Source organism: Erpetoichthys calabaricus, chromosome 8 (assembly GCF_900747795.2).
Source record: "Erpetoichthys calabaricus chromosome 8, fErpCal1.3, whole genome shotgun sequence".
Classification (NCBI taxonomy): Eukaryota; Metazoa; Chordata; class Cladistia; order Polypteriformes; family Polypteridae; genus Erpetoichthys; species Erpetoichthys calabaricus.
Window position 1 is genome coordinate 60,773,110 of NC_041401.2, and position 13,123 is coordinate 60,786,232.

General features: G+C 37.2%; 1 protein-coding gene across 1 annotated transcript in view; it reads left to right on the forward strand.

Moving 5' to 3' along the window:
- The window catches only part of supt6h (SPT6 homolog, histone chaperone and transcription elongation factor), a 99,234-nt gene that overhangs the window by 46,423 nt on the left and 39,688 nt on the right, over positions 1-13,123 (forward strand). The window contains exons 16-20 of the mRNA XM_051930547.1: positions 41-195; positions 3,031-3,226; positions 3,325-3,464; positions 6,858-6,975; positions 7,840-7,916. Of these exons, the coding sequence (XP_051786507.1) occupies positions 41-195; positions 3,031-3,226; positions 3,325-3,464; positions 6,858-6,975; positions 7,840-7,916 (686 nt within the window). The remainder of the gene's footprint in view (positions 1-40; positions 196-3,030; positions 3,227-3,324; positions 3,465-6,857; positions 6,976-7,839; positions 7,917-13,123) is intronic.

The window sequence follows — 13,123 nt, forward strand, 5'->3', positions numbered from 1 at the left end:
TTTGTGTGAGTTTGTGATCAAGTGTTTCTCCTGTTTTCAGGATGTTGATGAAGCCCACTACGCTTATGCTTTCAAGTATTTGAAGAACAAACCTGTTAAGGAGCTAAGTGGTGACCAATTTTTAAAAATGTGCCAGGCAGAAGATGAAAAGCTCTTGGTTATTGAAATCTGTATTGATATGAAAGGAGTAAAAGGGTAAGTAGTTATGGTGTAACTGTTCTAGAGTTTTGATTCAGTTAATTTCATACTTTGATTCACAAAGACAAAAGAATAAATAATTAAACATGAGTTTTGTTAAGAAAATAAATTCCTAAATCATACTTAAAACCTGTTAACCAAGAAGTGTCAGTATCTTTTTTGGATTTGCAAAGCAGTACAGCAGCCTTTGTGGGCAAAAATGGCAAAGTAATGTAACACTTTTTACAATACAGGTATCTCTTGATTAACGTGATTAATTAATCGATTGATATTGCTGTGTTATGCAAAACTGCGCTAATTAAATATAAAAACTAACAGAGAAAAAATATAATTGATCCATCATTTAAAATGTGGAAAATCTATATGGACAAAGTACTCTGTGTGTATAAAATAAAAGTCAAAATGCAAACAAAATCTTTATTCATTAAAACTAACATCATGTTTTAGAAAAGAATTTATAGAAGGTTGTTAGGACTGTTCGTTCGTTCTTCTGGCTCTCGTAGATCCGTCTGTAACAAGCAATTTGATTTTCTAAGTTGCGGCAGACTAGCACACTTCTGTCAACATCAGGATCAATTTCACTAATTTGATGTTTAAAGGTTTCAAATGTAGAGAACATTGCATCAAATTGTTTCAATGTTAAGAGAGCTTCCATTTCAATCGTAATCGGAGTTCTATTATGCAATGATTGCGTGTTTGCAGTCTTTGATGTCAATTTTCCTTGGTCGCGGTAGGTATCCGCCTTTGTTAAAATTGTCTTGATAGTTGATTCACTGAAGCCAAGTTCCCTGCCAATGTTTGCTTTGTTTCGCCACGATCGTATCTTTAATTATCTCAAGCTTCACATCTAAAGTAATAAGCTTTCTTCTCTTCTTTTCACTTTCCAATGTGGACTTGCGCTTTTGCTTGTTCACGTTTGGAAAAAGCAAGCGCTTAAAAGAAAGGATAAAAAAAGTGAACAACTAGTGAAAATATGCAACGAAAACACCCACTCTCTATGGTGATTGTTGCCAACTGAATTGGTGGCTCATGACTCTGTGAGAGTTCGAATGCCCATTATGTCCACTGAGCTGGATGTAGGGGGGACGGTGACACCTGCACGTTCAGTCGCAACCTCTCATTTCCACTTTCACACAATTTAAAAAAAAAAAAAAAAAAAAAAAGCGCTAATCAAATTTATAACCACGGTATTCAAGGGGCTTTCGCATTCAAAATAAGAGCGTTATTCAAAACCTGCGCATAATAAAACCGTGTTAAACAAGGGATACCTGTAGTTATATTCACGCGACACTACTCCAGCAATTTTCAAATTTTCAGTTGAAAATTATAGTCGGTTGAAGCATATAAGACACCCCCAGCAACTCAGTCATTGATTTGATTTTATCAGTCATTTCTCTTAGGAATGGGCTCTTTTGTCTGAGTCAACTACCAGTGAGTACTCAAACAAAAGTAGTATGCATATAATATATTTGTGTGTATGTATATTGTCGTGGCGAAAAATTGTCACCAGAAGGCTTTTTACCTGAAATGAAGGCTATTAGGAGTCTCGGGATAGGCAAACAGAGTCTATAGTTTTATTGCAATAAAATAATCATAATAATAACACGGACTTAACCCAATACGGCCAAATTGAGCTGAGCCCTGAACAGTTCGAAACCCAAAACTTATATATCATTTCTTCTCACTCTGACCTCGTTCAAATTGGCTCATTTGCTCTTTTTCTCTGACTCCCTTCTACTCCTGTCCTGCCGATACCTTGAGTTCCCATGGGAACCATTATTATCTCCTGACTTTCCTGCAGCTGGCCCCTCTGTATTTCTACTTTCTATTGTTCATTTCTAGTTTCTGTTTTTGCTTATTTCTTTCACTGGCCAAGGCCTTTCTCCCATATATGGGTTTCCACTCGTCATTTTCCCTTCCTAGCCTATTTGTTGGTCAAAGCTAAGCTTTAATGTAAAAAGAAATATGGCATGTGCCTTTATTTATTTGCTTGGCATGTTTGATTTACATTTAATTTCTGTGCTAAGATTAAACGCTAGTATAATTTTCTAAACTTATTTATGCTAGAATATATTTTGTTATATTCCATACATTACATCAATCTGTGACTTTGGCAGCAATGTCTTTTTGCCATCTTTGCTGATTCACTATTCCAACTGGCTTCTTGCGTGCCTACTAGAACCATTTTTTTTTTTTACTGATATCGTTTCTCAGCTTTCTGACCCTCGAACACAGGTGTCCTGGTCTCCCCTTCCTCTGTCCTCGGGCAGCCCCCGTGCGCCATTGCTGTCCTGCTCAATTCCTGCTCTCCTAGTACTAGTAACTTTCCTTCAAGCCCAAAAAATAATGCAATATGACTGATTTTTTAGTTAACCATTTGCTTGACCTATCTTATTTGCTTAACATTCTAATGTATGCTTAATCTAATGTTTCAGAAGCTTTTAATTACTTTTATGGCTATTTATGCTAATATGTTATGACATCATTTTTTTCCTTCCATATATTATATGCATATTTATGTGTAATATGTATATATGAATATTATATGCATGTGTGTGGATGTATATGTATATAAACATCAACAATTGCATTAGTATAACTGTTTATGTTCGAAGCGTAATGCATTTTTTGAGTCTAAGAAATTCATATTTTTCTAAAGGGTATCTAATTGACATATATTCTTTCCTCCAAACCTGTGAATATTTGTTCTTTTTAATCAGGAACCATGATTGAGTAGCTGCTTATTTTCTTTTTATTTTGTGAAAGCTCTGAAATGAATCCATGCCATTTTCCTTTGAAACATGAATTAAATTAAGTTTTATTTTCCTCAAGGTATGGAAGTGACCAGACTTATTTTGATGAGATTAAACAGTTCTATTATCGTGATGAGTTCAGCCACCAAGTACAAGAATGGAACAAACAGCGAACTTTAGCCATTGAGCGTGCCTTGAAACAATTCATCTATCCTCAAATGGCAAAAGAGCTAAGAAACAAACTCATTGGAGAGGCAAAAGAAAGCATCATAAAGGTGATTACAGGTGTTTTCAATTTTTTTTTTTAATTCTTATGTGATAAATTCTGTGGACCAGGAAGCAAGGAAACAAAATTTTTTTTTCTTTACTATAGGTTTGTAGCCGAAAGTTGTATAACTGGCTAAAGGTGGCCCCATACCGTCCAGATCAGCAGGTTGAAGAAGATGAAGATTTTATGGAAGAAAATCAAGGAAAGGGAATCCGTGTGATGGGAGTAGCTTATGCCCCAGGCAGGTATGTATGGGGTTTTCTTTTTCTGGCACTTGATTTTTAGATCTCACTTATAATCTTTTTTTTTTCTTTCATCTTGTAAATTGTAGCATTTGAAAATAATGATGGTTTTCATTTTCATTCACCTTTTTTTGTTTTTTTTTAAATAAATATTTATGCTAAAGGTCTGAAATGTTGACAATTTATTACAAGTGGTGTTAAAATCATATGTATCTAATGTTGTATTTCAGCCTTCTTTTCATTTTTGTCAGTCGTAAGATTCTTTAAAATTAGTTTTCTAATACTAGAAGCCAAGCTTGGATATCTTTGTACAAAGCAGCAGTATATTAATTGTCTGTTTTTTGCTTGTGGGATTTAAAAAATTTAATTTAAAAAGGTATCGGCTCTCTTTTATAATACTGTAACAAACATTTTTTTGTAAAATTTGTAAATTTCTGTTACCATGTGGATTTACCGTGTTTCTCACACAATCCAGATTTGTGCATTTTAGTGTGATTGGAATATAGAAATTTGCAATTTTGGAATACATATGCTCTTTGATGTGCTGGTGCCCTATCCAGTGTTTGTTCCTACTTTGAATCTAGTGTAGCTTGGATTGGTTTAAGCACTCCCTAACATTACTACAAGAATATGCGAGTTTGAAAAATTAAATGCAACCTTAGGTTGAAAAAGTTGTTTGAAATAATGAGTTATAGACATTTGGTAATTTTAAAATGTTACAAACAGATGGAGCTCATAACTTAGTGCATTAATTATATTAAGCAAACTAGTCTAAAGCTTATTTATAAAGTAGTAAGAATATCCATATATATATATATATATAATATACACACACAGTACTGTGCAAAAGTTTTAGGCGGGTGTGAAAAAATGCTGTAAACAAAGAATGCTTTCAGAAATATAAATAATTGTTTATTGTTATCAATTTACAAAATGCAAAGTGAGCGAACAAAAGAAAAATCGGAATCAAGTCAATATTTGGTGTTACTACCTTTTTCCTTCAAACCAGCATCAATTCTTATAGGTACACTTGCACAAAGTCAGGGATTTTGTAGGATTATAGTCGGGTGTATGATCAACCAATTATACCAAACATGTGCTAATGATCATCAATGTCACACGTAGGTTGAAACACAGTCATTAAACTGTGTAGGAGGCTTAAAACTGGGTGAGGAACAGCCAAACTCTGCTACCAAGGTGAGGTTGTGGAAGACAGTTTCATGTCATGGAAAGATTGAGCACAGCAACAAGACACAAGGTAGTTATACTGCATCAGCAAGGTCTCTCCCAGACAAAGATTTCAAAGCAGACTGGGGTTTCAAGATGTGCTGTTCAAGCTCTTTTGAAGAAGCACAAAGAAACGGGCAACGTTGAGGATCGTAAACACAGTGGTCGGCCAAGGAAACTTAGTGCAGCAGATGAAAGACACATCAAGCTTATTACCCTTCGAAATTGGAAGATGTCCAGCAGTGCCATCAGCTCAGAACTGGCAGAAACCAGTGGAACCCAGGTACACCCATCTACTGTCCGGAGAAGCCTGGCCAGAAGTGGTCTTCATGGAAGAGTTGCAGCCAAAAAGCCATACCTCCAACGTGGAAACAAGGCCAAGTGACTAAAATATGCACAAAAACATAGGAACTGGGGTGCAGAAAAATGGCAGCAGGTGCTCTGGACTGATGAGTCAAAATTTGACATATTTGGCTGTAGCAGAAGGCAGTTTGTTCGTCGAAGGGCTAGAGAGCGATCCAATAATGAGTGTCTGCAGGCAACAGTGAAGCATGGTGGAGGTTCCTTGAACGTTTGGGGCTGTATTTCTGTAAATGGAGTTGAAGATTTGGTCAGGATTAATGATGTTCTCAATGCTGAGAAATACAGGCAGATACTTATCCATCATGCATTACCATCAGGGAGGCGTATGATTGGCCCCAAATTTATTCTGCAGCAGGACAACGACCCCAAACATACAGCCAAAGTCATTAAGAACTATCTTCAGCGTAAAGAAGAACAAGAAGTCCTGGAAGTGATGGTATGGCCCCCACAGAGCCCTGATCTCAACATCATCGAGTGTGTCTGGGATTACATGAAGAGACAGAAGGATGTGAGGAAGCCTACTTCCACAGAAGATATGTGGTTAGTTCTCCAAGATGTTTGGAACAACCTACCAGCCGAGTTCCTTCAAAAACTGTGTGCAAGTGTACCTAGAAGAATTGATGCTGTTTTGAAGGCAAAGGGTGGTCACACCAAATATTGATTTGATTTAGATTTCTCTTTTGTTCATTCACTGCATTTTGTTGATTGATGAAAATAAATAATTAACACTTCTATTTTTGAATGCATTCTTTGTTTACAGCATTTTTTCACACCTGCCTAAAACTTTTGCACAGTACTGTATAATATATAATACTAGTTTCTCCTCATTGACAGTTGTTAGTGTTGATGCTTTGCAGAAATAGTTGTAAGTAAATTGCCTGCTTGGTTACTATCTCTGTGTAGTTGCAGTGTGTTTTATGGGAATCTGGAGGGTGTCTTCATCAACTCCCCTCTCTCTCTCTCCTCTATACTCCAATTTTATCCCACATTCTAAAGATGGCCTTATTAGTTCAATTAGTATCTTTAAATTATCCTAGTTTAAGTAGTTACACGAGTTTTTTCTATATGCAATTGGCATTCAATCCTAATCCAAGATTGCTTTCTGCCTTGTGTCTGAAACTGAAGAATTTGACCTTAGTTCCCTGTCAACCAGTAGAGAAAAAACATCTTGTAAATGCATTAATGTAAAATTGCATTATACTGTTAGCTGTATTTTACTTCTTTCTAATATGGGGAGATTTTCTGCAGTTCTCAGTATGTTAAAATAATTGATTACTTAAAAAATGTGGTGCTGTCAAAAAATTGAAATTTATATAGTTGTCCTGAAGCACAAATTTTGTTAAATATTTGATTATTTTTGATGTGTTGCTGCCTCTCTTCATTTGATGACTGTGTGGTGTTTGCATGTACCCCATTTTCATTTTCTGCTGGCTCTCTTTTTCCTTTCAATAGTTCAATAATATGTTTTGGAATGCCTTTTTTGACTCTGGTATTTACAGAAGTGGTAGTTCACGTGATTGTGTCCCAAGATCATATCCACTGTTCACATCTGTGTTGTAAAAACAGCACCGAGTTCTTGGCCATCATACTCGTTCTGGTTATATATTTTTACCTTTTTTCTCAAGCTAACAAATATTTTAGCTTACCTTTATTAAATCTGTAGAGAACAGTAGTAAACCATGTTTTTATTAGAGAGCAGTTATTCAAGTGGAACAATGCCCTTTTTATAAATTGAAGCCTAAAAGGGTAATGACTTTCCTCTACTCATTATTAATACATATATTGATTTACACTTGTAATTTACAGAGACACACCTGTGTTTTGCTCACTTATTAATGGTGATGGCGAAGTGACCGATTTCCTTCGTTTACCTTACTTTTTGAAAAGGAGAAATGCTTGGCGTGAGGAGGAGAGAGAGAAGAAGGTAAACACCGTCGTCCATGTACTTGAGAGGTTTTTTGGTTAAAGCTATTTTTTTGTGAAAAGGTTAAGTCTGTGCTTTTCAGTGTACTGTATATTTGAATAAAAATTCAAGGGTTTTTTTTATGATGGCATTCTTCTGTCATTTGCCCATACTCTTGTTTTTGAAGTTGAATTTACTAATTTTATAAAACTATTTAACTGATCGTTCCCACCTGTGGGAATCTCTATGTAAGAGGAACTAATACTTTTAATAAATAAAGTATATCCACTCTGAAGCAGCAGAGATCTCAGTTTAACAGTTTTTTTTCCTCCACTTCTCAGTTATGTTTATGACAACAAAATTAAGTTTGAAATAATTCTTAGATGTTTGTGTTGTCATTTCTGAATTCTACTACTCTAGTGGAGGTATTATAGAAGTAACTGGATGTGAGGGGCACAGCATAGCCAATTGGAATTGATCTCTGTGGGGAGGAAGAGCCTGTCTTGTTGCTGTTTAACACAAAACAATATACTATATAAAAAGGGTACAAAATTATACATCACCCAAATTTTAAAACAAAATGAAAAAGTGCATATTCCCTTCACACCAACTTTACTTTTGTATAATTTAGCTTGGACTGCAAGACAGAACCCCTGTAATCTATTTTCTTGTAAAGCACAGCATTTCAGAACTTCTTGTGAAATCAGTGTGATCTTTTATCTATTAGTCCAAATTGCCAGCTTTTTAGTCTCGTTTTTCCTATTCAATTACAAGATATAGCTTGGATCAAGAAAGTAAGCATCTGGTCAGCATTCCGCTGTTGTAAAAATTAATCTCAGGTTTGATAATGGAAAGCTTACGATTTAACTTTTTTTTTGTTTTTAGATTCAAGATGTGGAAACTTTAAAAAAATTTATACTGAGTAAAAAGCCCCATGTTGTTGCGGTTTCAGCTGAGAACCGGTAAGATTTTGGAACTTTTGGATTTAATATTATATAAATAGTTACTGTAATGCATGATGCTTGTATCTATTTTTTTTAATTTGTTTTCCATGTAAGGCTGTTCAGAGCCACTCAGTTTTTTTTTTGATTAAACATGAATAAATCTTATATAGCTGTCAACCAGTGATTTTTAGTATGTTTAAGAATTTCAGAATAAATTACTGTAAATCTGTTCATACATATTACAAACACAATGCATGTTGGAAATGCCCATATAAAGTTAGCTTTAACTTGCTACAGCAAATTCTTACACAGTATGGGTGGAATTGTTATTTCAAACTTCCGAACTACAAAGAGGACTATTTCATTTATGTTAGGTAGAATGCCCAGAGGGGACTGGGCGGTCTCGTGGCCTGGAACCCCTACAGATTTTATTTTTTTCTCCAGCCTTCTGGAGTTTTTTTTTGTTTTTTCTGTCCACCCTGGCCATCGGACCTTACTCCTTTCTATGTTAACTAATGTTGTCTTATTTTAATTTCTTATTTGGTCTTTTATTTTTCTTCTCTTCATTATGTAAAGCACTTTGAGCTACTTTTTGTATGAAAATGTGCTATATAAATAAATGTTGTTGTTGTTTTGTGATATCTGAAATGCTAGGACTGTCAAAATGGTATGGCACATTTGTAACTTATCATGCTTATTAAACTCCAGAGCGACAAAACATGTATTTAGTAGTTTAAGCCCTAGGAGACCCAACTATGAGTCGTCAATAGAATATTTGGCACAGTTTTTAAATACAGCTGTTAATTATGGATTTCCTTACACTTGAGGACCTGACCATCTTTACCTTAGGTACTATTTCTGTTTTAATATTAATTAGCAAGTGTAGATATCTTTTTCACTTTTTCTCCTCCCAAATAATCACAGAAAAACATTTTTTTTTTTTCAGTTTTCTTTTTGAAGTTCAAGTAGTGAAATGTAGAACACTTTTGATCAAGTCTGATATCTGATAGCCCCTGGTTATATCCTCCATCAATGGCATTACAGTGACTGCTTTATTAGTTAAACAGTGCAAAATTATCCTGTAAAACCTGGAAGGTCGCATAACTTGTATGAGAGAGTGCTTTATTCAAGCTACCTCCGTAGTGCTGAAAAAAGAAAAGTGATTGACAGAGTTTAGTTCTTATTTGAAGGGGCACCAAATGTAGCCATCACAGACCAACCTGACAACAGCCTGGGTTAGACCTTTTATTGCTGATGTAATGAATGCTTTGTCAATCAGGATGCAACTTAGGAGCTCTAGAGTATTTGGCTAGCAGCATTTGATAAATTTCTGCTGCTAGTTAAATTAATAGCCTTGGTTTATCAGTACATAATCCTCCTATGCATACCTTGAGTGAAGTGATACATGAAGTGCTCTTTTCAGCTCATTCAATACTTGTTTAGGTGGTGATGCCTTTATTTTCGAAACTAAAATGCTTGATTTATTAACTTGTAGTTTATATTTATATGTGCATGTATATGTATTTGGAACAACTGCCTTGGAGCAGATAGGATCCCATCCAAAATGGCTTGCCTGAATTCTTCAAGACATGAATTCTGCAAGGTTGTGAAAACATTCCTTGAGAGTTTTGATCCATGGTCACTGAAATATCTCAGTCTCTAGGCTACACATTCATGCTACATACCTGCCTATCAGCTGGTGTCAGGATTTGCCTAATGTATTGGATTGAGATCTGGAGACAGCAAGCAATTTGAGTAACATGAAATCAGTTTTAAATTAGGGGAGCCAGCTTGAGATCATTCATGTTTGGGGTATGGCACCTAGTCTTGCTTAAAAAATGTACAGGGTCACCAACAGTGCTTAGATGTGCTGTGGTATTAATACGCCAAGAGAATTCCCCAGCTCCACCACCAGTCCTGTCCCATTATCTTATCAGAACAGAGAATCTTTTCCTCAGTTTGTCAAACTCCCAAGTGGACTATCATATGCCTTTTACTTAAAAGTAGCTAACATCTAGTCACTTTACTATAGACGTCTAATTGATAGTGTTGCTGAGATGGTCCTCCTTCTGACAAGTACTCCGAGCACAACAAAGGACTTAATGAAGCTCTGTTAGAGTAACCATTGAGTGCTTGGTCACCTACCCAAACCATGGCCCTTCTTGCCCAGTTACTCAGTTTGGGCAGACAAAAGTCCTAGTGGTTCCAAAATTCTTCCATTTTTACAACAGTAGAGGCTGCTGTCATCCTGGGAATGCTTTATTCCAGAGGTCTACAGAGAGTTCCTTGGACTTCATGGGGTGGCTTTTGTCCTGAAATGCAGTGTGAATTGTACCACAGATGAACATGAATCAAGTTCTTTATCATCTAAAGCACAGGTGTCAAACTCTGGCCCGCGGGCCAAATTTGGCCGCCGTGTAATTTCATTTGGCCCGTGGGGCAATATCAAATTAACATTAGAGCTGGCCCACCGGTATTATACAGCAGCGGTGTTGCTGTAACACCGCATTCACTGCGAATACTACAAATCCCATAATGCTCTGCGGTTGTTTTGGCGCGCCAGCTTTGTGTCAGTAGATTTCTAGCAAGCAGCGTTCTTTCCAGACGTGCTGCGGCCCAATACTACAACTCTAGGTGTCACTGTTTTACCCCTACCAAAAATGACGAAAAGGAAGGGAGAAAACAGAACTTTTCGGGACAGGTGGGAGACAGAATATATGTTTACGTATCTGAAAGACAGACCTGTTTGTCTCGTTTGTGGAGCCAACGTGTCGGTACCTAAGGAGTACAACCTTAGGCGACACTATGAAACGAAACATCAGGACATGTACAAGGACCTGGACACGACTCAAAGGAGCCAGAAAGTAGAGGAGATGAAGAGAGGGTTGGTTTCACAACAAAATATGTTCAAAAAAGCCACAGCACAAAACGAGGCTGCTGTAAAGGCGAGTTATATCGTGGCAGAAGAAATCGCCAAATCAACCCGATCCTTTAATGAGGGAGAATTTATTAAAAAGATAATGCTGAAAGTTTGTGACCAAGTGTGCCCAGAGAAAAAACAGGCCTTTTCAAACGTAAGCCTGAGCAGGAACACAATAGCGGAGCGCATATGTGATCTTGCCACCAATCTGCATGACCAGCTGATGGAAAAGGGGAAAGATTTTGTTTCTTTTTCCCTCGCTGTGGACGAGAGCACTGACGCGTCTGATACTGCGCAGCTGTCAGTCTTCATCCGCGGTGTCGACTCAAAAATGTGTGTTACGGAGGAGCTTTTGGGATTTAAATCCATGCATGGCACAACCACAGGGACGGACATTTTTGAGGAGGTTTGCAAATGTGTAACTGAAATAAACCTGCCGTGGGATAAACTCGTGGGATTAACCACTGATGGTGCGCCAGCGATGAGTGGTAAAAAGAATGGTCTGGTGGGCAGGATGCGTGAAAAGATGCGGGAAGAGAACTGTGCAGGTGAGCTATCGGTTTATCACTGCATTATACATCAAGAGTCACTGTGTGCTAAAGCCCTAAAGATGGAACATGTTATGACCACAGTAACACAAGTTGTTAACTTTATAAGAGCCAAAGGTCTGAATCACCGTGAGTTTAAGTCTTTTCTGGAAGAGTTTGGTTCGGAACACACAGACGTGCCGTATCACACAGAGGTGAGATGGTTAAGCCGCGGAAAAGTACTGAACAGATTTTTCGAGCTGCGTGAAGAAATATGTCAGTTTCTGCAAAGCAAAGGGAAGGACACAGCAGAACTCCAGGAGCAAAAGTTTATGTGTGAGCTGGCCTTTCTGTCTGACATCGCAAGCCATCTTGATGCGCTGAACCTGCAGCTACAGGGGCGGGGCCGCATCATCACCGAGATGTACTCGTCAGTGAAAGCTTTTAAAGCTAAACTCTGCCTGTGGGAGAATCAGCTGCTGCAAGGAAACCTTGGCCATTTCCCCTGTTGCCAAACCATAAATACGCAGATCTCTACCGCCGTGTGCGCACAGTTTGCTGAAAAAACTCAGTGTACTCGGCGCTGAGTTTAACCGACGATTTGGCGACTTTGATGGTCAGAAATGGAGATTTGAACTGCTTAGTAATCCCTTCGCAGTCGATGTGGAAAAAGCACCAACTAACATTCAAATGGAGCTGATTGAACTCCAGTGTGATGACACGCTGAAGTCAAAGTATGATGCTGTTGGCGCCGCACAGTTTCCACAACACATCCCTGACACAATGCCTCAGCTCCGCACCCAAGCTGCTCAATTGCTCTCCATGTTCGGCAGCACTTACCTATGTGAGCAACTTTTCTCCTCAATGAAGATGACGAAAACATCTCACAGGGCACGTCTCACTGATGAACACCTTCGTTCGATAATGAAGGTTGCCTCAGCTCAAAGCCTGAGCCCCGACACTGATGAACTAGCATCCAAGAAAAGATGCCAGGTGTCTGGCTTGAACACACCATGTTAGATCAGTGTGTCGCAAACTGAACAGTAAAAAGGCCTGAATGATTGATTTATGTATTAGCCAGTGGAAAAAGTTAATGTTGATATTTAGCAAATTGAAAAGAGGCATTCATTTTTTATTTAAATGTTATTTAATATGCCATTGATGTTTCTTCGTTTGTTCTTTGACAGTTGATTTTGCACTATTAAGTTAAGTTAAGCTATAAGCATGGCTTGTTCCATATTCAGTGTTAAAGCAAATCAGTGTAGCAAACTGAGCAAAAACATTTTATTCATGCACTCTTCTCTTGCTACTTCAAGGCTTGAATGTTTGATTCATTCATTATTGTTATTTTGTTTTCAAATGTATTTATTAGCCTGTGGAAAAAAGTTTATTTTGATATTTACCTCAGAAGGCTGCAAATAGAAAAGAGGCATTCAATTTTTATATTTAAACATGAAACTCGGGTTTGCATGTCATTATAAAGTATATAAGCCTTGCTTGTTCAATTTTCAACGCAAAACTTGTTTGGGTGCCTATTAAAAGGTAATTTTTTTCAACCTTGGCCTGCGGCTTTGTTCAGTTTTAAATTTTGGCCCACTCATTATTTGAGTTTGACACCCCTGATCTAAAGGATAAATAAAGAAAACTGGATGCACCTGACCATAGTTTAGAGTGCCAGAGCAAAGGATTTGATTACTTTTATAAATGAGAGATTTGTTATTTTTTTTTTATTTTATTTATTTTTTTAATTGTAGACCTTTCTGAAAATGCACTTTCAT